The sequence below is a fragment of the Hippoglossus stenolepis genome, chromosome 16, assembly GCF_022539355.2.
Source record: "Hippoglossus stenolepis isolate QCI-W04-F060 chromosome 16, HSTE1.2, whole genome shotgun sequence".
NCBI lineage: Eukaryota > Metazoa > Chordata > Actinopteri > Pleuronectiformes > Pleuronectidae > Hippoglossus > Hippoglossus stenolepis.
The window spans coordinates 2999047-3018825 of NC_061498.1; the positions used below are offsets into that span (position 1 = coordinate 2999047).

The 19779-nt window shown below is 46.3% G+C and overlaps 1 protein-coding gene across 3 annotated transcripts in view; it reads right to left on the reverse strand.

Moving 5' to 3' along the window:
• The window catches only part of LOC118123169 (RNA binding protein fox-1 homolog 2), a 42649-nt gene that overhangs the window by 15505 nt on the left and 7365 nt on the right, over positions 1-19779 (reverse strand). For 2 of the 3 annotated variants that reach the window (XM_035180363.2, XM_035180362.2), the window contains exons 2-6: positions 16131-16181; positions 3971-4177; positions 3182-3355; positions 2713-2766; positions 2400-2492 (exon numbers count right to left, since the gene is read on the reverse strand). In XM_035180363.2, coding sequence (XP_035036254.1) covers positions 2400-2492; positions 2713-2766; positions 3182-3355; positions 3971-4177; positions 16131-16181 — 579 coding nt within the window. Of the gene's footprint in view, positions 1-2399; positions 2493-2712; positions 2767-3181; positions 3356-3970; positions 4178-12449; positions 13367-16130; positions 16182-19779 lie in introns of those variants that run through there. The other variant, XM_035180364.2, reaches the window with a different exon arrangement.

Sequence of the window (19779 nt, forward strand, 5' to 3'; positions counted from 1 at the left end):
GTATGACACATGTTAGGGCCTGTGGCAGACAGACGTTATGGGTGAGGACATGGAGCGTACACACAATCACAGTGACAGCCAGGGTGGAGATGCATTGATGTGTAAATGTATGTGATACACACTGACACCTATATATAGGCCTATAGGACTCTATATATAGAATTAATAGTGATGGGGTGGGTCACAGAGAAGCAGGTAGAGACAAAGTGAACTGTAGTTGAGCCACTTACATGGATACATTGGAAGCGCACAGGAAACTGACTTCTTCAAAGCGCAGAGTTTTATTCCAGACAAAGAGAAGTACAGTGCAACTTTAAACACAACAATTATCTTTCTATTTCACATGGACTACACATGCACACTATGGCCGGCTAAGCTACATAACTACTGACTACTCCCATTGGCATGCACCAAGAACAAGAAATGTCAGCACTCGAGGTTGAGAACAGCAAACGTTTGTAAAAACTAAGGATTCAGCTATCAGCGTTTGGTCAATGAGGCACTCAGGTGCAGCTGATTCCATGCTAACTGAACCAGTCCCATCACCAAAACTAAATCGACTACAGAGCCGTACAGAATAAACATGCAAGAAAAAAAACATCCAGCTGTCTGCAGAGCTGCCTCAGCGAGGACACAGACTTCCACGGTCAAATACCAGTCATGCACACTTAGGCTTCGACAACTAAACCCATGCCAGTGGAAAGCAGTGAACTCACACACAATAAACACAATATTTATGTATAACAATGGTATACAATAGGGCCTATATTTCAGAGTTTCTGAATTATAATACGAACATACGATTGCTCCAGTTGTCTTCGCTTCATCTCTGAAAACATAGTTCAACAAACTCTGAAATGATGCGACCACTTAAAGCCAGAGTTACTGCCGCAACGTCTGCAAGGAGGGAGAACTGCCAGAGAGCATCACCTCAAATAGAAATGTCCGGCCCCTTTCTCCTCGCTTGGAAGAATGTATAAACACAAATCCACGGTTTGTCCTGCCCCAGCCTTTTGTCTCTTCAAGCCCATGCACCATAAACAGACAGAGAGAGAAACACACTCTACGGACTCCTGCTGCTGGCCCACCATGCAGCCGACACGTGAGCTGCTACAGCCCAACACCACTACTGGAGTACAACAGAGTGCATGCAGAGTGACAACTGAAAACACAGACTGCTCGCCGATCGAGAAAAGTGACTGACATCATGCAAAACTTGGGGAAGAAACACAGAATCAGATTAAAAGCAATGTCAGGGACGACACAGGTTGTTGACTGATGCAGGGTTTATTGGCTCCATCAGTATCCATTCAGCTTGCTGATTGACTGAGGGTGGAGGTGGTGGAGGGGGTATGTTGTACCAGTGGATGCAGGTGGCTGTCTTTCATTCTCCACCACACTGCAGCAGAACTCAGAGTACAGAACTAAAAAAGGGTCCAGCCAGCCTCATCCTTCATGCAAGAACCGACACACACCCCCACACACACACACACACACACACACCACGAGGAAATCACCACAGTAAGCCCATGCAGAGATCCCGGCTTACAGTGGCGAGCATCAGGAGATCCAAAACGAACGACTGGCTGATTGAAAACCCGGATGAAATTAAAGAGGAAGAACTGCTTTCAAAAACTCAGCACATGCTTATGTCACATATTGAAAATAAAAAGAGAATCATATCAAAATAAAAGACCTGGACACACAGGGACTCGACACACATGGAGAGAAGTGTACAGATCTTTGTCAAGAACCCAGATTTTCATAAAGTGAACATGCGTCAGTGTGATTCCCGGCATGCTGCTGTTGCACCAGGAGCCATAAGCTTGTCACAACCACTTAGCCACAACACCGGGAGAGGGGAACACAGAAGGATTTCTACACTAGGGAAGGAAACAAAAAAAAAAAAAAAGAGCATCTGACGGCAATCTGCCATGCATCATCCTTTCACTGCGTTCCTCTTGTCCCCGGTGCCAATACACAAACATCATTCCAATTGTTGCAGAAGAGGTTTTTTTTTTTTTTTAAATCAGTGTGGCGACAAGTTGCGAATCAGTGGAAAAACAAAACAAAAAAAGGTGAAGAGGCAACAGCTGAATGTGGAGGGAAAAAAAAAGAAATGCTGCAGAGGAGAAATACCCAGCATGCCTTATATAGTGTTCTTGCACCCCCAATCATTCTCACCACAACAACAAAAAAAAGGAGCAAACAAATCTTTTTAAAATTCAAAAAAAACATTGCAGAGGACCAGGGAGTGGGATACCAGTGGGCTGCATCAGAGCATGTCACTAAAGGGAGGATGGGAGCTGGCTAGCAGTGAGTGCTCAAGCAGAATTACGATGGGAGTACAGACAGAAGACAGTAGAGAGGGAAGAGAGACAGAGAGAGAGGAAAATTACCTCAATCTTACGACCTTCCACCAATGTGCCGTGGAGCTTTTCCCTGGCTTTCTCTGCGTCTGCGCTGGTCTCAAACGTCACAAAGCCAAAGCCCTGTGGTGCATAGCAGAGGTTAGAGGGAAGCGACGGAGAAGACTGCAGATCTGAGCACTTGGGCTCCATTGTGACGACGTTTAACGATGACTGAAGCTTCACAATTATCAGTGGGCCGTGCTGATACCACGTCACAGAGTCCAGGGCGGGGGGACATGCACGGCAGGAAGACTTATCAACAGTCCACAGTCGATTCAGCAGAGGGTGTCTGTGATCTTACCTTTGAACCCCTCTCATTGAAAATTATCTCTACATCCAGAATCTTCCCGTATTGCTGCAAGGAAATTGGAAAAAAAAGAAATTAGTAAAGATATAATCATGGAAATGAACGAGTATCTTTGATTTGTTGGACGTTTGCTTCAGATCTGGATTTACTGCAAAGTCAGACGCTTTGTGCAAGTTGCAGATAGTTTGCACTAGGGGTCACTGTTATACAAAAGACAACTTCCTCCACCGTGTGTTTCTGCCAGGCCTCTGTCGCCCCAGCTCTGTTTCCTATTTCCTTCTAAGTCGGCCACTTATACTAACACACTGACACACATAGCGACCCACTGCTTACTCTTTGGTCTGTCTCTGCACCCCCACCCACCCAGAGGCCGCCCCTCTGCCCCATGAGACCCCGGGGTGTCTACACTGATTTATAGATCTTAGCCCAGCCCCCCCCCCCCACAACCTTCCCAACTTCTTACCCCAAACATCTGCCTGAGATCTGGGTCCCGGAAGCGGAAGGGGATGTTGGAGACGTGGAGGCGTTTGGGGGTCCCTTTGGCCTCCGAGGGGTCGCCGGTGGAGCCGCCCGCTCCGGTGCCTCCGGTACCACACTGCACCCCCGCCTCGCCCTGTGATTCCTCTTCTGCCTTTACCTGTGGGGGGGGGGAGAGACGAGAAGACGTGACGAGTACGTTAAAAGAAGTTTTTATCGTTGTTATGATCTTTATTTTCATTTTCTTTATTTTTATCTAATATTTATTAATGTTTTATTCATTATGATCTGACTTTTCACTAATTATGGCAATTTTCCCCTGATGTTATGTGTATTTTCACATTAAGCGCTCAGTGAATTTATCTTTTCTTTGGTACAACACTGTGCCACACCTCTTATTTGTGTAACCTTAATGGAAAACACACTGAGTTGATGAGTGCAGAAAAACATCATCTTCATCATGAGCAAGAAATAAAACACAATCTCAGCTGCATCCTAAATGAAATACACTTAAACTTTGAGTTACTTGCTAATGTTTAGCAGTGACTTAATGATTAAAGTGATTTAATAGTGTAACAATACATTTAATTTGATAAAATTGCAGATAATCATGCATATTTCACAACTTCAAAATATAGTCTACAAATGGGAAAAACTGAATAAGGGAGGATGTTTCTTTTCCCAACAAATAATGTACGTCTTTGTTTAACAATAAAAATAATCCCATTGACATTTCACTGAACTACTAGTGAAGGTTTAGTGAATATAGACTTACGCTGTTGCTGTTGTTGATGATGGCTGCAGTGGCTGTTCCATCAGCGCCAACCCCCACCTCTACTGTTCCTGGGCCCCCAGCGCCAAACATGGCCCCCGGAACAAACTCCGTCCCCGGGAGCCCGTTCTGAGGTGGGGGTGGAGGGGGGAATGCTGCGAAGGGTGGGGCCACCAGACCCTCCTGTCCTCCTGTCGAATCCTGAGAGCCCTGCGGGAGCGGGGAGGTGGGGGGAGGGGGGAGGAGAAGGAGACGATTTAACATATGTACCCGGGGAGGCTCTTTACAGTGGCTGCTGCTGCGTCCCCATGAAGGCACAATGAGGGGGTGAAAATCCAGCCTATTAAATTTCACTCTCTCTCACTCCGTTCCCTGCATGCGATCCTCCCCCTCCCCCTCCCCCGCCCTCCACCTCCATATCTCTGACAGGCATGTGTTTTCAGTCAGCCGACCATGAAATATTTACAGAAAACACATCTATTATTAAGACAGACTCAAATTTGATACACAGTTAGAGACACAACGATGCTTATGTAATGGGTGGACATACAGAAAGTTAGATACTAACCATGACATGTTAACTGTGACGTGTTTACAGCTACTGGTGAACTGTGGGAACACTGGTTCCTGAATTTCTGGCTGTGTTTTAGAGGTCATCTATAATTCAGATTAACTGTGCATCAGCTGGGACTTCATTGCCTCAGGTGCTTTTTTTTTCCTCTCCGCCGTTACAACTATATGAGCAGCAGGATTATCTACAGATTCTTTATGGCTGCGCTGCTGCTGCAGTGAATTATTATACGTGTGTGTGTGTGTGTGTGTGTGTGTGTGTGTGTGTGTGTGTGTGTGTCTGCGGTGACTCTGCAGACTGAGTTCAACAAAAATCCCTTTATGGCAAAGTCACAGAGTGAAAGAAAATGAGAGGATGGATAAAGACTGAGTGAGGAAAGGGGGTAAAAAGGCCGGTGGATTTGGGGTCAGGGCTCCTTCTTCCACACGAGGCCGGGCAGGATTACACGGAGCATCCAACACTGTTAACCACTGGTCTGGTCTGTGCGGTGGTCTGGATGTAGGTTGGGTCACGCCTAGAGACACGCAGTCTCCAGAAAGCCTTTTTAATTAGACAGAGCAACTAAGATGCCGCAAAGCAAACAGGCTCTTTCCCCTCTTTCCTTCTCTAATCCTTTAGCCTGATTGCTCATTGTTCATCCGCAGTGACTGCCTCACTGGCTGTAAAACAGCCAGCTGATGCGAAAAAGGCCCATCTGCAAGACAGACAGCTTCTGGGGCCCGGGCCCAACAGACAGAGAGAGAAGGCTGGATGGAAAAATCTGGGGAACTTGTTCACTGCCACGCTCACAGTGGTACGGCTAATTGTGTGTCTGGAAAGAACGTGTGCGAGCTGATTGTGTTTCTGCGTCCGCTACGGCCTCGGTCGCCTATGATTAAAGAGGAACCATCAAAAACCTTTTAGAAGATATAAGAATTCAACGGTTAGGCCTGGGTCTACTTTGCCTAGGTTAAATCAAAGCCTAAATGTACTTGTTAGGACATGCAGGTATGTAAACATGCAGTAGCCTGCACTCAGCCACAGAAGGGTGTGTCCTGTAGTCTAATGACAGCCCAGAGCAAAGTCACACACATAACAAATGAAGAGAATTACAGCCTCTGATCGTGCAGAGTGGGAATCAGGCCTAACTGCGTTTTAACAGGACGTTTTAAGTCTGAATAAGTGAGAAAAGTAAAAGCTGCCGGGCGGTGCCTGGGTTCTCCTGGAGCCGAGATATTTCATTAACAAGGATGTCTTTTTAGGAACGCATCATGTTTTTTTTCTTCCCAGACACGGCTTCAGGGCAGAGGCTGCGTCATGGTTTATAAAAGCAACAACATTGTTTTTTTTCTTGCTACGCCATGTTTCTAGCTGAATAAAGCCTGAAGGATATCATTACACAACGCTCTCACATGATAAGACCAGTAAAAATAGGAACATTTTAAGGTTTTACAATTGTTAAGAATCCTATTGTGGCAGTGATTGTGTGTTGTTGCATCATTCAGGGGTTTGTCGTGCCAGCGGAGTTGAAACACGTGCTATCGATGGACTAATAAACGGAGAGAAGGATGAGAAGCTGTCAGTGGATTAGGATCAGAACGGAAAACAGAGCAACCTTAAGTCCACGCATGCATTCCTGACCCGTTGACTAAGGAGCAGCACTTCCCTACATGGCTGCATCATATAGTCAAAGGGAGAGAGGAAAAAAGAAATAATGGAAAAAAGTAAAGGGGGGGGGTTAACAGGAGGGGGAAGGGGATTATGGGAAATAATCACAGGCTCTTTTCTTTTTTTTTTTTACTATGTCTGGTCTCGACGCAAACTTTCCAGACTGAAATTTGACAGTGCGAGATAAGATTTGAAAACAGGCTTCGCTGCGAATTAAAAAACGACGCGTTGAAGCGATCTGAGCCGAGCCCGAGAAATATCAGATGAGATTTGTTTTTCCCCCATTTCTCTTCAATCTTCAATCTGATATCACCAACTTCAAAAGGGGAACCATCTGGAGTGGGGCCTATTCAGCCGAATCCGTTTCACTCTCACTCCGTGCACACAGCAGTTGTGTTACCTGAGACACCATATGTTTTTCCGTACACGGGGAAACGATGAGGGGGGAGGAGAGGCCTTTTCACGGCAAAACCTTTCAAGCGTGCGCCGTGTGCCTGTCTGCTTGCTTTAGACCTCTAACCACCGAACTGGAGCCCACGCCAGCCACAGACCTCCCGGAAACTTGTCCCCGTGATCATTCCTATTGAAACTATTTCGCAAAAGAAGCCTGACTGAGGACAGAAATGCTCTTTTCTTCTTATTTTCCTGTGGTTGGAGGAGTGAGTATGTCTCTGTTGGTGTCCCCCCCTACGCCCGCCCCTCTGTTTTCCCCTTCTCTCCTCTTCCTCGCCTGCCACGCTTGATGAAAGCCAGAGGGAGATTTTTTTTTTTTATGTCTTTTAAAACCCAACAACACCCGCCCCTCAAGTCACTCAAGGCTTTTACTGCACTGGTGTCCATCAACAGCTCGGGTTACAGCCCATCTCCTTATACGGCCGCCTGTGTGCAGCAGCTTCTGTCTCTCCTTCCTCAGCCGAGAGCCAATCAGATCGCACACACAGGTTGCACAAAGTTCCCTTCAGCGGTGAATCTATAGTCGACTGGCACCGATCCAGAGGACACATGGATTTTTGTTTGCTGAGAAAAATGATCAGAGAACTTTTTAGCTGACGGCCGTAAAGAGAGAAACTCGTGGCACGAACACGGTCAACATTTGCCGACGTGATGTCGTCCCTCACTGTCAGCAGCTCTGTGGCTGGGCTGAGATCTCCGACATGCAACGCGTCTTGTTTTTGACAGTTCTGATCATCGTCGACATCAGGATCATTATCATAATCACACTGACAGGCTTCTCTCCAACACTCCCGCTAACCTCAGGCAGAGCAATGCAGCCTGAAAAAACTATAATAAATCAAAACCCCTATGAAAGATTTAGATTCTTCTTCTTCTTGTTGACAACGTACAACAGACCAAAACATCCAGACACTGATCTTTGCAAATGAAATTAGAACGGCACTAAAAAGTCCTTTAAATTCAATCAAGCTAAACCGAATTGAACACACTCATAAATACCAGGCCCCCTTAATGTGCCTAATCCCCCCCCCCCTCATGATCCATGAATTATTCCCTGGGAATTTAGTGAAAATGTGAATGTCAATCTTGCAATGTTAAAGAAAGCAATAAAAACCAACAACCAAATGGACAGGAATGAAAAGCTCCTTGACAAAAGGTAACAGATATTATTCGTCAGTTTGTATGGACAATAACCAAATAACAAAAAGAACATGACCACTTTAAAGTCTGTTGTTTTTATGGATTTACTCGACAACCAACAACGATGAGCAACAGGGCGAAGACACTTAATACGTTTACCGAGACGTATTCTAACGAATCGGTTCATTGATCAACAGAAAATCAATTTTGATCATCAAATAAACATTATTGTCAAGTAAAGGTAACAAACTTCTGCTGGTTCAAGCTTCTGAAATGTGAGGATTTGATGCTTTTCCTTGTGATAAGTGAAAGTGACCCGAGTGTATTTGGGTTATTTGGGTAGAGAGGTTGGTCTGAAGGAAACAGCTCCGGCTGGTAAAAAGTATAGCAGTCATTTTTCACCGTTTTTTTGGAAAACAATTACTCGATGTTGATGACAACTGAAGCCGGGAAGAAATTAATTTAGGCCAATTTAAAATAAAACATAAAACTAAAATGAATGAAGTAAGACAGAAATGCAATTAAATTTGACAGAAGCCGTAAAATGGTTTCCTTGGTAATTATGCTTAATTCAGTCGCCTTATAATATATTTTAGTGAGGTTGAGTACAGGAGCGAATGAAAAGCTCTCAGAGAACCAGTTAAGACAAGAATCCTCAACTAAAAACATGTTGACGTCTCTTTTACGTTTCTGCTAAATGAGGAGAAAAGCAAAAGTAATTTCAAACCCAATTAACCCCTCTCCAGAATCCAGTCTGTCTTTTGTCCGTAGGCAGGATTCAGGTGCATCTCTCTTCTGTGTGTTTCCATCTTCACAATGTGTTCCAATCATTTCTATGATCTCCATTGAACCAATATAATCACTGACTGACACTCGCACTTACAAGACGTTTAAGACTCACTGATTTACAGAGGATGTTACAGTAGAATGAGCTTTTCAACTTAAACCACCAACAATCCATAAAACCAACAGTGACGGATCAATTTTTTAAAGCCCGAGCTGACTCTAAATGCCTGGAATGTTTAATAAAACCTTGCATCGATAATTCTGAGTAGATGCAGTGAGACGGGCTATTTGCATACTGCCGTCGTATCCTTTGCTGATCAAGTCTCACTGTAAAAACCCAGCGGCGCTGACGTACTGCTGCAGTGGAAGCTGGAGTAGTATGTGCACAGGGCTGTTTATCATGCAGGAGTAGGTAACCCAGGAGATGCTGCATACATTTAGGGCTCTACTGCACCACATCTGTGCATGGCTTTGCCTGCAATATGCCTTCCTGTGTGTGCGTGTGCGTACGTGTATGTATGTGGCCCCTGTGTTGAGGTAACATGCAGTGTGTTTTCACACCTTGATCGACTGCACATAGCCTCAGGCAGCGGCAGTTAGAGAAGCATTAGTGTGAGGACAATATCATCGTGGCTACATGGGCAGTGAGAGAACAGTTAACCCTGAGGTAGAGAAATGTCACACAGTGCATTACGCCACCAATAGAAAGTACTCTGAACACGGGTTGAGGGTTTAATCCGGGGTAAGAGGCCTTCTGGTCGTGTCTGTATTATTTGTCACTTTCTAATGTGGGAGCCGCAACACACACGCAGACATTCCACAGCAGAAATATAATGCATTAAACTAAAAATCAGTTTTTAGCCCACTCTGTTGTGGTGAGCTTTCCTACCGTCTTCTCCTATGGGCTCACTTGGACATTTTTGTGGGACATATTACGAGGGGACTGGCAGGAAAAGGTCCGCAGCAGCTGACTCGGACATTTCCTTTCTCACATGTAGGCCGTTCGGAAACTCTTAGGAAAATATCTCGACTTCAGTGCATGTCTGAAAGCAGCATTTCAAATTCATTTCCACTGCGCCAAATCAAAACAGAGGTTACCTCACCGGCACTTTCTCAGTTTGGCATGAGAGTACACATGTGTGCAAATACACAAACACACAAACACACACACACACACAAAGGACTCTAATGCTAACTAATTAGTGAGTCCTTGAAGGTCTCCTGTTGTGAGGTCACCACAGTCCTATGGAGATAATATGAGGGGGTGGCACAGTCCGGCAGCCTAAATACTCAGATGCCACTCAGTTTATCAGAGGCTCGGCCGGACACCTCTCCCCTAATGGGTCGAGCACCGAGTAGGTGAGTCAGAGGGATGATGCAATACCGCTGGACACCTTCATACACACACCAAGAGAAACACGGAATGTGCGCCCATATTTTCCCACAACCAGTTAAACTGACGCACTTTTGGTTTAACTGTGAAATATGAAATATAATAGGTGCAATATTTTAATAACTCATATTCTGCACTACGGAATATGCAAATAGACGTGTTTGTAGATGGCACATCAGCAGACCCATGCCCAGCAGACATGTCCACCCAACTGGGACAATGTCCACGCTGTCACAAGATCCCGTCCAGTCTGGAGCATTTCAAGCGTCATCAAAGTATTGGATGTTTTCACCAGAAAAATGTTGCCAAGTAATTTACAGATTAAACTGATTTGTTGCTCTGAATATGATAAAAACTTCAAGGCTTGGGAATGCGGCCTCAATAGAATTATGTAATCTTTTAGAGATATTGCATAACTTTAGATAATATCTTTCCTGCTAAATGCAGAAAGACTGAAGCATGTTATGGTTTCTCTTTATTTCAAAATAAAGTTTACGTCCAAACGTGCAAAACTGTTTTTGCAAGGATACTAAATGACCTTCACCACTGGAAGGGTCGTCATCAGTACGTTTAAAAATAAAGGTAATCCCATGCGGCTAAAGACAGTTAGTGCCAATTTGTTGCATTCAAGTTATCCAGTGTGAAACATCTTCTTAAAAAGGTGACTGGGAACTAATGCTGTTGAGAAAACAACAAGAACAAATGTTGTGGTGTGGAATGTCTCGAGTAAATGTACTTAGATACTTTCCACCACTGGATGTGTTAACCACAACAAGAGTAGCACCATAAATTTCACACAGGACGTGTGAGTGGCGGTGGGTCACCTTTAAAGTGCAATCCCACATGGAACCAAGCCCCCACACCCTTGTAGCTACTACCACCATCCTCCATTTGGCACCAGTCTCTTTGAAGAGCAGTAATGTGTTTAGCTTACAGATGCTCCAACACGCTGGGGGAGGGAAACAGAGGAAGAAACAAACAGAGAGAGGGAGGGGGGGGTATCAGCTTGTAAGTGGTCCAATATGAAAACAGGGATGGAGTTAGAAATGGTAGAAATACATGAATAAATTGGTCTCAAAGAGAAGATGCTTTGAACCAAATTTAGCTACTAGCTACATTCCATTTGAAGTCTGTGGGGCGAGGAACAGAAACATCAAAACACTGAAGTATATTTGGTAAAATATGAATATCGGATGTTTTTACTCTTTTTAAATCAGTATTGGCGTTGGCCCAAAAAGTCCAGTATCAGACTGCAGAGAAAACGGAGCGAGGGAAAGCTTATGTGGGAAAAAAACGGATATTTGATTAAGATTCAAAAGCTCGAGGGTCAATCTGAATGAGCATAAATGCATCTGAATGGGTGAAGAGGAATTTGTGCAGTAACTATAGGGCGACTGCAGAACTGTTATAGTTCTATAGCCTCAACCATAATGTCCATATACTCCATTATAAACACTGCAGAGTCTCCAGATACAGTCCAGTGGATGGGTGGGTTACCACAGAATAGGCCGGTTCCTGTATTCATTGTTACTAACTAATAAGTATGTCTCAGTTTGTGGCGCCAGAAGTGGGGTGGGGGTTGTAAAGGACTACTGTCTTTTGTGTCTGTGTGAGTGTGTGTGTGTGTAGAAACAACTGTGCCTTGGCACCTGTCTCCCTCAATCTGGGGACAGATGAGGTCTAAACTGCATCGACAGCTTGGATGACAACGTTGAATCGCTTGACAAAATCTCAGCCTCCACCCTCCGTGCACATGACATGACAACAAGACACACGCCTACATACATGGCAGATATAACATGACACTGTGCACTGTGTGCAGTCAGCATAGCCAAAGCATGCAATACCCTGTGCATGCCTGTCAACGCCGGCAGTGCAAGCAGCGGCTGCTGCCACATGTTTGCATGCATGCACCTCCCTGTCACCTCCCCCACTCCTCTAGGCCCAGAGGAGCCGAAGACCAGAGAGCAGGACATGCTAGAACAGAGCCAGTGAACAGCTCTCATCCTCGGGCTGTCTCTCAGCTAAAATGGCACAGACACGCCCACCATATGCTAAGTGCATCCTAGCACACAACATCCACTACATTATGGTTTTAGTAACAATCAAAATGAAACCGCGCGGCCATCTCCACTGCAATGAACGCTGCAAAATGTTGCATATTCGCAGCTTGGTAAGACGCCGCTAAAGCCATGATTTCTCTTCCAAAAGAATTTGAGATTCTTGTGCACAAAGAGTTAATAAGTGAAAGGAGCAGAGCTGCAGGGACAAGCCCTGCTGTTAGCCCGACGCCCTGCCAACTATCTGAAAAAGGCCTCACCTGGGCCAAGACACTGCAAACCATAACAGGCCTAACCATGAACAGCACAACGATTCTTAACTGAGCCAAATGGAAAAAAAGAAAATCATTAACAATCTCTGGTTTTTCTGGTTCTGATCCTGCAGTTCTCAACATGTGCACAAAGTAGTTTATGGAAAGAAGCTGAACTTACCGGCAGCATTGCTGGGTAGTAAAGCCCCATCATTGTCTGATCTAGAGGAACAACTGGTGACCAGCTCTCCACTATTCTCCTGTTCTCCCCTTCTCCCTGTGTCTCTATTTCTCCTCCAGTTCCTCCTCTCCAGTGTCTGCGCTCTAGGACCATGAGCCGACGATGGTTTCAGTCCACGTCCGTGTCTCACACATTCAAATTCTCCCTCGTTCACTCCCTCTTCCTCCTCCCTCTCTTCGCCGGTGTCCCTTCTTACACTTCTCCAGCACGCAACCCTCTCTCCCTGTCACTCTCTGCCTCCCTTTTCTTCGTCTCCCCGGCCCTGCTGCTCTGACCCCCCCCGGGGCCTTTCCGTCTCTCTCCTCCTGACAGCCTGAGTCTCTACTCTCCTCTCTCTCTTCTTCTTCTTCTCTGCTCTGCGTCTGTCATTCACACACTCGCGTTACACGTCCCGGTGCTCCCCCTGCATCCTCTTGTTCCCGCCCCTCTTTTAAAACTTTCCCTCCCTCTCAGCCTCAGTCCCTCCTATTCATCAAAGCATCCATCCTTCCATGAAGCCATCTAACACTGTGTCTGGATGGAGTCAGAAAGCTGTTGTTGCTGTCTCCTCAAACCCCTGGAGAGAGAAAAGGGAACAGGAAGGGATAAGATGCTGTCTTCCATCCACGCGCTGACTGCCTCAAAGTAAAGAACACGAGCGCGACCCCCACTGCATTGCAGCTTTTTTTGATGAGTTATTTATTGCGTGGCAGCCTGTCAGCTCCAAAGAACAGTGGTAGGTAGGCCAGTCGGGAGACAGCTCGGTAGCTAGCTGCGCGGGGTAGGCTCCAAGATCAACATCTCTCTGCTGCAGCTGCCTTCATCACCCAGGTGGACGTCTCACAAAACTGAGGGAGCGCCTGCTACTGATCCAGTATCTAAACCCCAACCTGAACATGAATCTGTATCATGCTGCATTGCGCCTTTTCCTTCTGGCTCGGGCTCAGTTCCCTCACTTCCCACCACTGTATTGTTAGGAGGCGCTTAATTTGCAGAGATGAGAGTGCAGTTCCTTGCACTGCATTTTCATATGGGAGGGACTGAACTCTGCGGAAAAAAAGCCCTGATGCCAAGCTTTCAGACATCTGCTGAGTCTGGCTAGAACTGGGTCCAGAGGGATGGAGGGGGGTTGCAGTGTAAGTGATTGGAAGTGGTAAGGGGGGGAAAAGGGGGGCAAACAAGGGGAGCTGGGCTGGGGAGGGGGGCCGAAGGGCAGAGGAACAGTGGATGGGAGCGAGAGATAACGGGATAGGGAGATAAGTGGATAAAGGTTTGGGTGAAAAGAGGAGCGAGGGATGACAGGATTAGGGCTGTAAGTGAGGAGGATGAGAGGATGAATAGGGGATGATCTGAGGATTAAGCACACAGACTGAACACAGAGATAAACACACACACACACACGCACTGAATGTACACACAGATGCTGTGATCATATTCATGCGGCGGCTGCACCTTGCCTGACATACACACATACATGGACTCAAACAAAAGGCTCTAGCCATCCCCCACTCATCAGCTACAGCAAACAAAGTACTGCTTCTTCAAACACACCATCGACAGATAATCAATAGTTCAACATTAACTATTCCACATATTAATCCACATCCAGCACGGTCAGGAGAACTGCAGTTTCTAATGAGAAGGTTAAGACTTGATTTATTGCTAGAATGCCTAGGTGTGCAGTCTCCATGGCATATTTATTTGTGTGTGTGTGTTGTTATCCCTGATCTATGCAGCAAAAGACTAACATGCATGGCCCCAAAGGTTTGAATGGCCTTGCACACCCTCACACCGAATACACACATGAACACACACATGCGCACAGACACACACACTGCAGTAGCCCACATGAGTCTGACTCTGTTTAACACACTCATATTGACACAAGCAGACCTACAGGCAGTTCAAACATGCATACATAAGGTAAGACGGAGGGGTACTGCAGCAATGAAAAAGCCAATCTGGCTAAGCTAAGCTTGGTTAGCTCCATTTGCATGATAACCAGCAGCTAGTGCGCTCCAGACTCCCAATATGTGAGCTCAAGGGCAGAATACATTAACAGGGACGACTTTTAAATCATTTATAAAACAAATGCAGCAGTTGGCTCCGAGTTTAAAAGATGAAAAGGGGGAGTTCAGATGTACTGCAGATCACAAGTGTTCCCTGCCCAGATGTTTGTCTTACGAGCAGATAAACCCAGGCAGGCCAGGGCCAAGACAGGAATATTAGTCTGCTCTAACCGAGCCGCTGACTATTGTATGATTTTGTGCCCTGCAGGCAAGCCATCTTAAATAACTCTCTTCCATTTCTGTCTCATCGCTGCCCCACTTCTCTGCCTCATGATCTCATCCCTCACTTGCTCTACGTCTATAGCGCATCTTTATTTTTGTTGTTAGCACAAAACCGGCATGAACTAAATACACGGAAGAGAGAGAGAGAGAATTTGAATCTACGTAAAATCAACTTTGAACCTGAAAGCAAAAATGATTGCGATGTCAACCTCCTCCTCGCACTCCCAGAAAGATGTATTCACAAGAAAGGAGACACTGCAGGTTAGAGCAGGAGTGGAGAGTCAAAAAGTAAAGAGTACAAAAAAGGATGAATAGAAGAGAGGGGGGGGAGGCCTGTGAGAATATCCCATGTAATAATATGGGGAGGGAGGCAGGGGGCAAGCAGACTCACAGACCAACACTCCCCTCCTGTGGCACTGGCAGAGAGCTGCACATCCCAAACACTGGAAATGCACACGCACACACACACAAACACACACACAAAGACAAAAGGTGCACGCTTGCAAGCTCTCAGATACAGAAGCCTTTCTCCCAAACACACTCAAATGAGGTTTGCGTATTCACACACACACACACACACACATCCACACACGAGCACAGAGCTGGTTTGAGCCGCTCAATGTGCTCTGCTGCTTGGAGGTAGATAAGAAAATAGTTGGCCGCCCTGCCGCTGCGCTGCACACGTAAGGCACTCATTACTGAGAGCAATATGCACGGGGAGACACGCAGAGTGAGAACGACACTGAGAGAATGAGAGAGATGCATAAAGCGAGAGAAAAGTGTGAGAGGATCAAAATGGTTGTGAGACGGCGCTACACGTGGAGCGTGGAGAGCTTGGTTTGAAGACGCTGCTGCATAATTTCTCTCTGGGGTCAAGCCTTCAGGAGACATCTCCTCAGTCACTACCAGTTTTTATCAATTCTTCTAATGGCCGTCATTTATAAGCTGCCACGGGCTGTAGCAGGAGGAACTTCATAATTGCCTCGATAAGGAAGTGTCAGTGCAGCAGAACCCAATCGAACTGGGTGACAAACACACTGGGCTCACCTGGCAGAGAACAATAAAAGGGCTGGTGTGTAAAATGTAAACTAAACTGTATGCGGAAAGGTATCTCACTTTTATTCTTAAATTGAGAGGGAGCAGAGTGCAGCTATGCTCGTTTCAGTGGATGCCTCCTTCGACTGAGCACCATTAGATCCAATAAACTTGACACGTTCTCTTGGAGCTTTGAAGCTTCTTCAAAGGCGATTGTGTGGCTGCAAACTAGTGCGTCGACTGATTCAAGGATTCTGTTTTACATTATTTTTAATTTATTGTTACAGGGGTTTGCGAGCGGCCGCTAATCTCTTACCTGAGTGAGAGCTGGGTATCCATGGAAACCAGGGTTTAAAGGCTCATTGTTCTGCAAAAGACAACAGGAGAGAAGAGAGACGAGTAAGTGGGTGGGCTTTTGAAAAATGAGTGCACGAAACAGAGCGCTCCCAAACTTTTTGTACATTCCAGGTGAAATGCGCTCTCAGACGAAAAACCTCAACCAGAAAAACAAATCAAAGTGAATAAGTCTGCATGACTGGATTTTTTTTCACGGCTATTCAAAGTATTTTAACAGCCTGAGAGTCGTCCTAACACTAGCAGGCGGTTGTTTCTCCAACGCCCACGAGTAAAGAAAGAACAATAATAATGGTCAGTCAGCATGAGAGCAAAGTTCAAACAAGGACACAAGACATTTTTCCTGAAGCCACAAATAAATGAAGTTAACAGTTAATGTGTGGATGCCTGGACTGGCGAAGTGCAGCTTACCAAGCTTTCACATCCAGCTAACTAATCAAAACCCACTAGCGGTGTGATCCCCCCCCCCCGTGCCCCTCATTGACCCTGCCCCAGAAACCAGTGTTGTGGTTAATTGTGCCGTAATTACTTTAATTAGATTATTTCTGTCTCTCTCTCTCCCCTCTCTCTTCTCCGTGGCTATTATTTTCTCCTCCGTGTTATTTTGCCCCGGCGAGAGCAGCCATTGTTTGCTGCAGGGGCAAGGTGAAAAGGGGGGGGGGGGGGAAAGACAAAGAGACGAAAGGAGGGATCAGGCGGAGGAGGGCTGGAACAATGGGGAAAGTTTGCCAAACGATGATATTTTGACAGCAGCGAGAGAGATGACACCGGCACCATCTTGCCTGCTGGCATGGCTCACAGAGAAAACACGACCACCTAGTGAGACTCGGAGGCATGTGTCTCACTCGGCGAGAAGAGAACAGGGGAAGGGGGAGAGAGCGAGAGAAGGTCTAAGGGGGTAAAAGAAAGAAAGAGGTGTGTGTGTGTGTGTGTGTGTGTGTGTGTGTGTGTGTGTTGGGGATGGGGTCTGCTGATGTATTCATTGCATTTAATCTGCAGGACTGTGGCGCGGACCAAAAAAAAAAAAAAAAGCTTCAAATCCATGTGCTGCTGCCACTCGGCGTGAAAGCGATCCTCCATTCAGCAAACGGCTTCGAGTGTGGCCCGTGTAATGGCGCGGCGATGAGAGGGACAGATTCGGCGTCTCTAGAGTGTCCACAGATTTAACCTCGTGGCCCTGACCTCGAGACGCCTGCTGTGGGAATCACTTCCTGATAGCATTCTTTCAGCCAATCAGGGGCAGGAGTCTGAAGCAGCGACAGCAGACCGACACACAGTTTGTCTCAGCGGCCATTAGAAGCGGATCCAGGAGAGCTAGCTTAAATGCGGCAGTACCACCCTTTGTGAGACTATATCTTCAAGGCCAAGTCCAACAGCAGATGTGGTTGTGATGTATGAGTGAAGGAGAGAGAGCGTCTAGACAGAGCGGAGGAACTCGAGGGGGAAGGAAAGTATGAGGTAAAAAAAAAAACAGACCAGATGTAAAGAATAGGTACGAATGAGGGAGAAACATTTTTCTTTTGATGCTCGTGCTTAACTCGGACCGCGTACACGCGTGTTTGCGTCCACACTCGGGGCACGTCCTTGTCTGAAACAACCCTTTCTTTGTCTCCGCTCTTCACTTCCTGTTTCATCTGGAACCAATTTCCCCCTCGTGCCTCGTCCCCAGGGGGAACACTCTCCTCGGTGCGCTACATTTACAGCGGCATGGACGGGCTCATATGCAGCAACACACTGGCTGTGTGGAAGCTGCTGGTGCTCAACACGGCCCAGATGCAGTATAAGGGGCTGTTCAGAGCAGAAACTCAAGTCTGCAGAGCCTCGGGCGATGTTGAGAGGAATGAGAAGCCGATTCCTATTTTAAATGTTAAAAAAGAGATGCATGTTGGGAGTTTCCGACACTGCGCTGCATTTCAAATAGGACTGCACTGTGGTTTCAGTGCATCATAAACTCAGGCTTGTGTTTATGTTTTTGCTGAGGGCCACTAAAGCAACTCAAGAAATGTGATAATTTTGCTATATCACCGCAAAATACATACAACTACGTGCGATTCAAATGCCGAGAATGTGTTTTTATCACATTGTCAGTCAAAGTATGGGTGTTAGCACGGCACAGGCACCAACAACTGGGAGGGAAACTAGAGCGCAAGTGAAATCTAAACCAAAATTATCCCCAACCGTCAAATTATAGACTCAGTGTTGTTCCAGAGTGGATAGAGTGGAAAAGAAGAAGAAAGAGAAAGACGAAGAAGAAGAGGAGGAGTTTAAGAACAGGGGTAGAAGGGTTGGGGTGGGGGGTGTAGTGTTCAGCAACATCTGGAATCAATCTGTCAGCAGGAGAAGAGGGAGGGAGCGAGCTGGATGGAGGAGGGAGGAGGGAGGAGCGGGGGGGAAGAAAGACGAAAAGAAAGAACAGAATGAGATGAAAATAAGGGCAGACACACACACACACAGACACACACACACACAGACACACACAAACACACACAGACACACACGAGGAGGAGAAACGTGTGGCCAAAGCCAAGAAAGGGCAGAGAAATATAAAGCAGTAAAACGTTTGCAAAACGGAGACAATGAGTCATAAGTGAAGAATGCCATGGGATTCGTATTTTCTTAAAGGGTGGGGGAGGGGATCGGGGGCCTGAACTTGATACCTACTTTTCGGACACACTCGTTTACTCACACTCATGCACACACACACACACACATGCTCCCTTTCCCATATGGCATTGCTTCTCAGTATATCACATGCCTGTGTGCATTTTGAAAGGTATACAAAAGGCACTTATATATATATGCCTGCCGTGCTCTTTTAAAATAAATAAATAAAAATTAACACGGCGCACTGAGCTAAGCCCGTTCAGGCCCGGAGATTTTTTCGTGCGGCACTTTTCACAAGTTTTTTCCATTAACTTAATTCCATAGAGTTTGTGAGCGAGGAGGAGCCTTTGAAGGCGCCGGCTGGCTGACTGAGGGCTTCAGACGGCACTGGCAGGGATCAGCAAAAGAACAGAAAAGCAGTCACACACACATAAAACACACTCTCTCTCCTGTCCCGCCTCTCTGACTCTGCGGAGGGCAACGCTAAAGGGCGTCTCTCCTGTTTATTTTCTCTCTCCCTCTCTGACCGGCTATTTTAGGAGAGGGAAAGAAGTTGGGGAGTTGTTGGGAGCGAAAGCGACGGAGCAGGGGAAGAAAAAGGAGCAGCCGCGGTGGAGGAAGGCAAAATGACATGAGGTCAACAGATGGTGAGAGGGGAGGGAGGACTGGGAGTGGAGGGGAGCGGGGTAATTAAGGGGGCTGCTGCAGGCAGCCAGTCGCTGTAACAGCCTGAAGAGGTGCACTGTGCCAGTGTTTGGCTTTATGGTCGCAATCATTTTACCAAATGTTAAATAGCCCCACCTGCTACCAATAAATCATCACGCGTAAACAAGAAGAGGCACATTTTACTGTGGAGCGCTCAGATTCACCTTTTCAGACGTGAACGCCAGAACATTGGGTCTGAGTTCTCCTGTCACATATGAAGAACTCAGCAGGAACATTTCCAGAACATTCAGGCGACGGGTGGAAGGACATAACGTACTAATTCTGCAGCAGAAATTACGTGT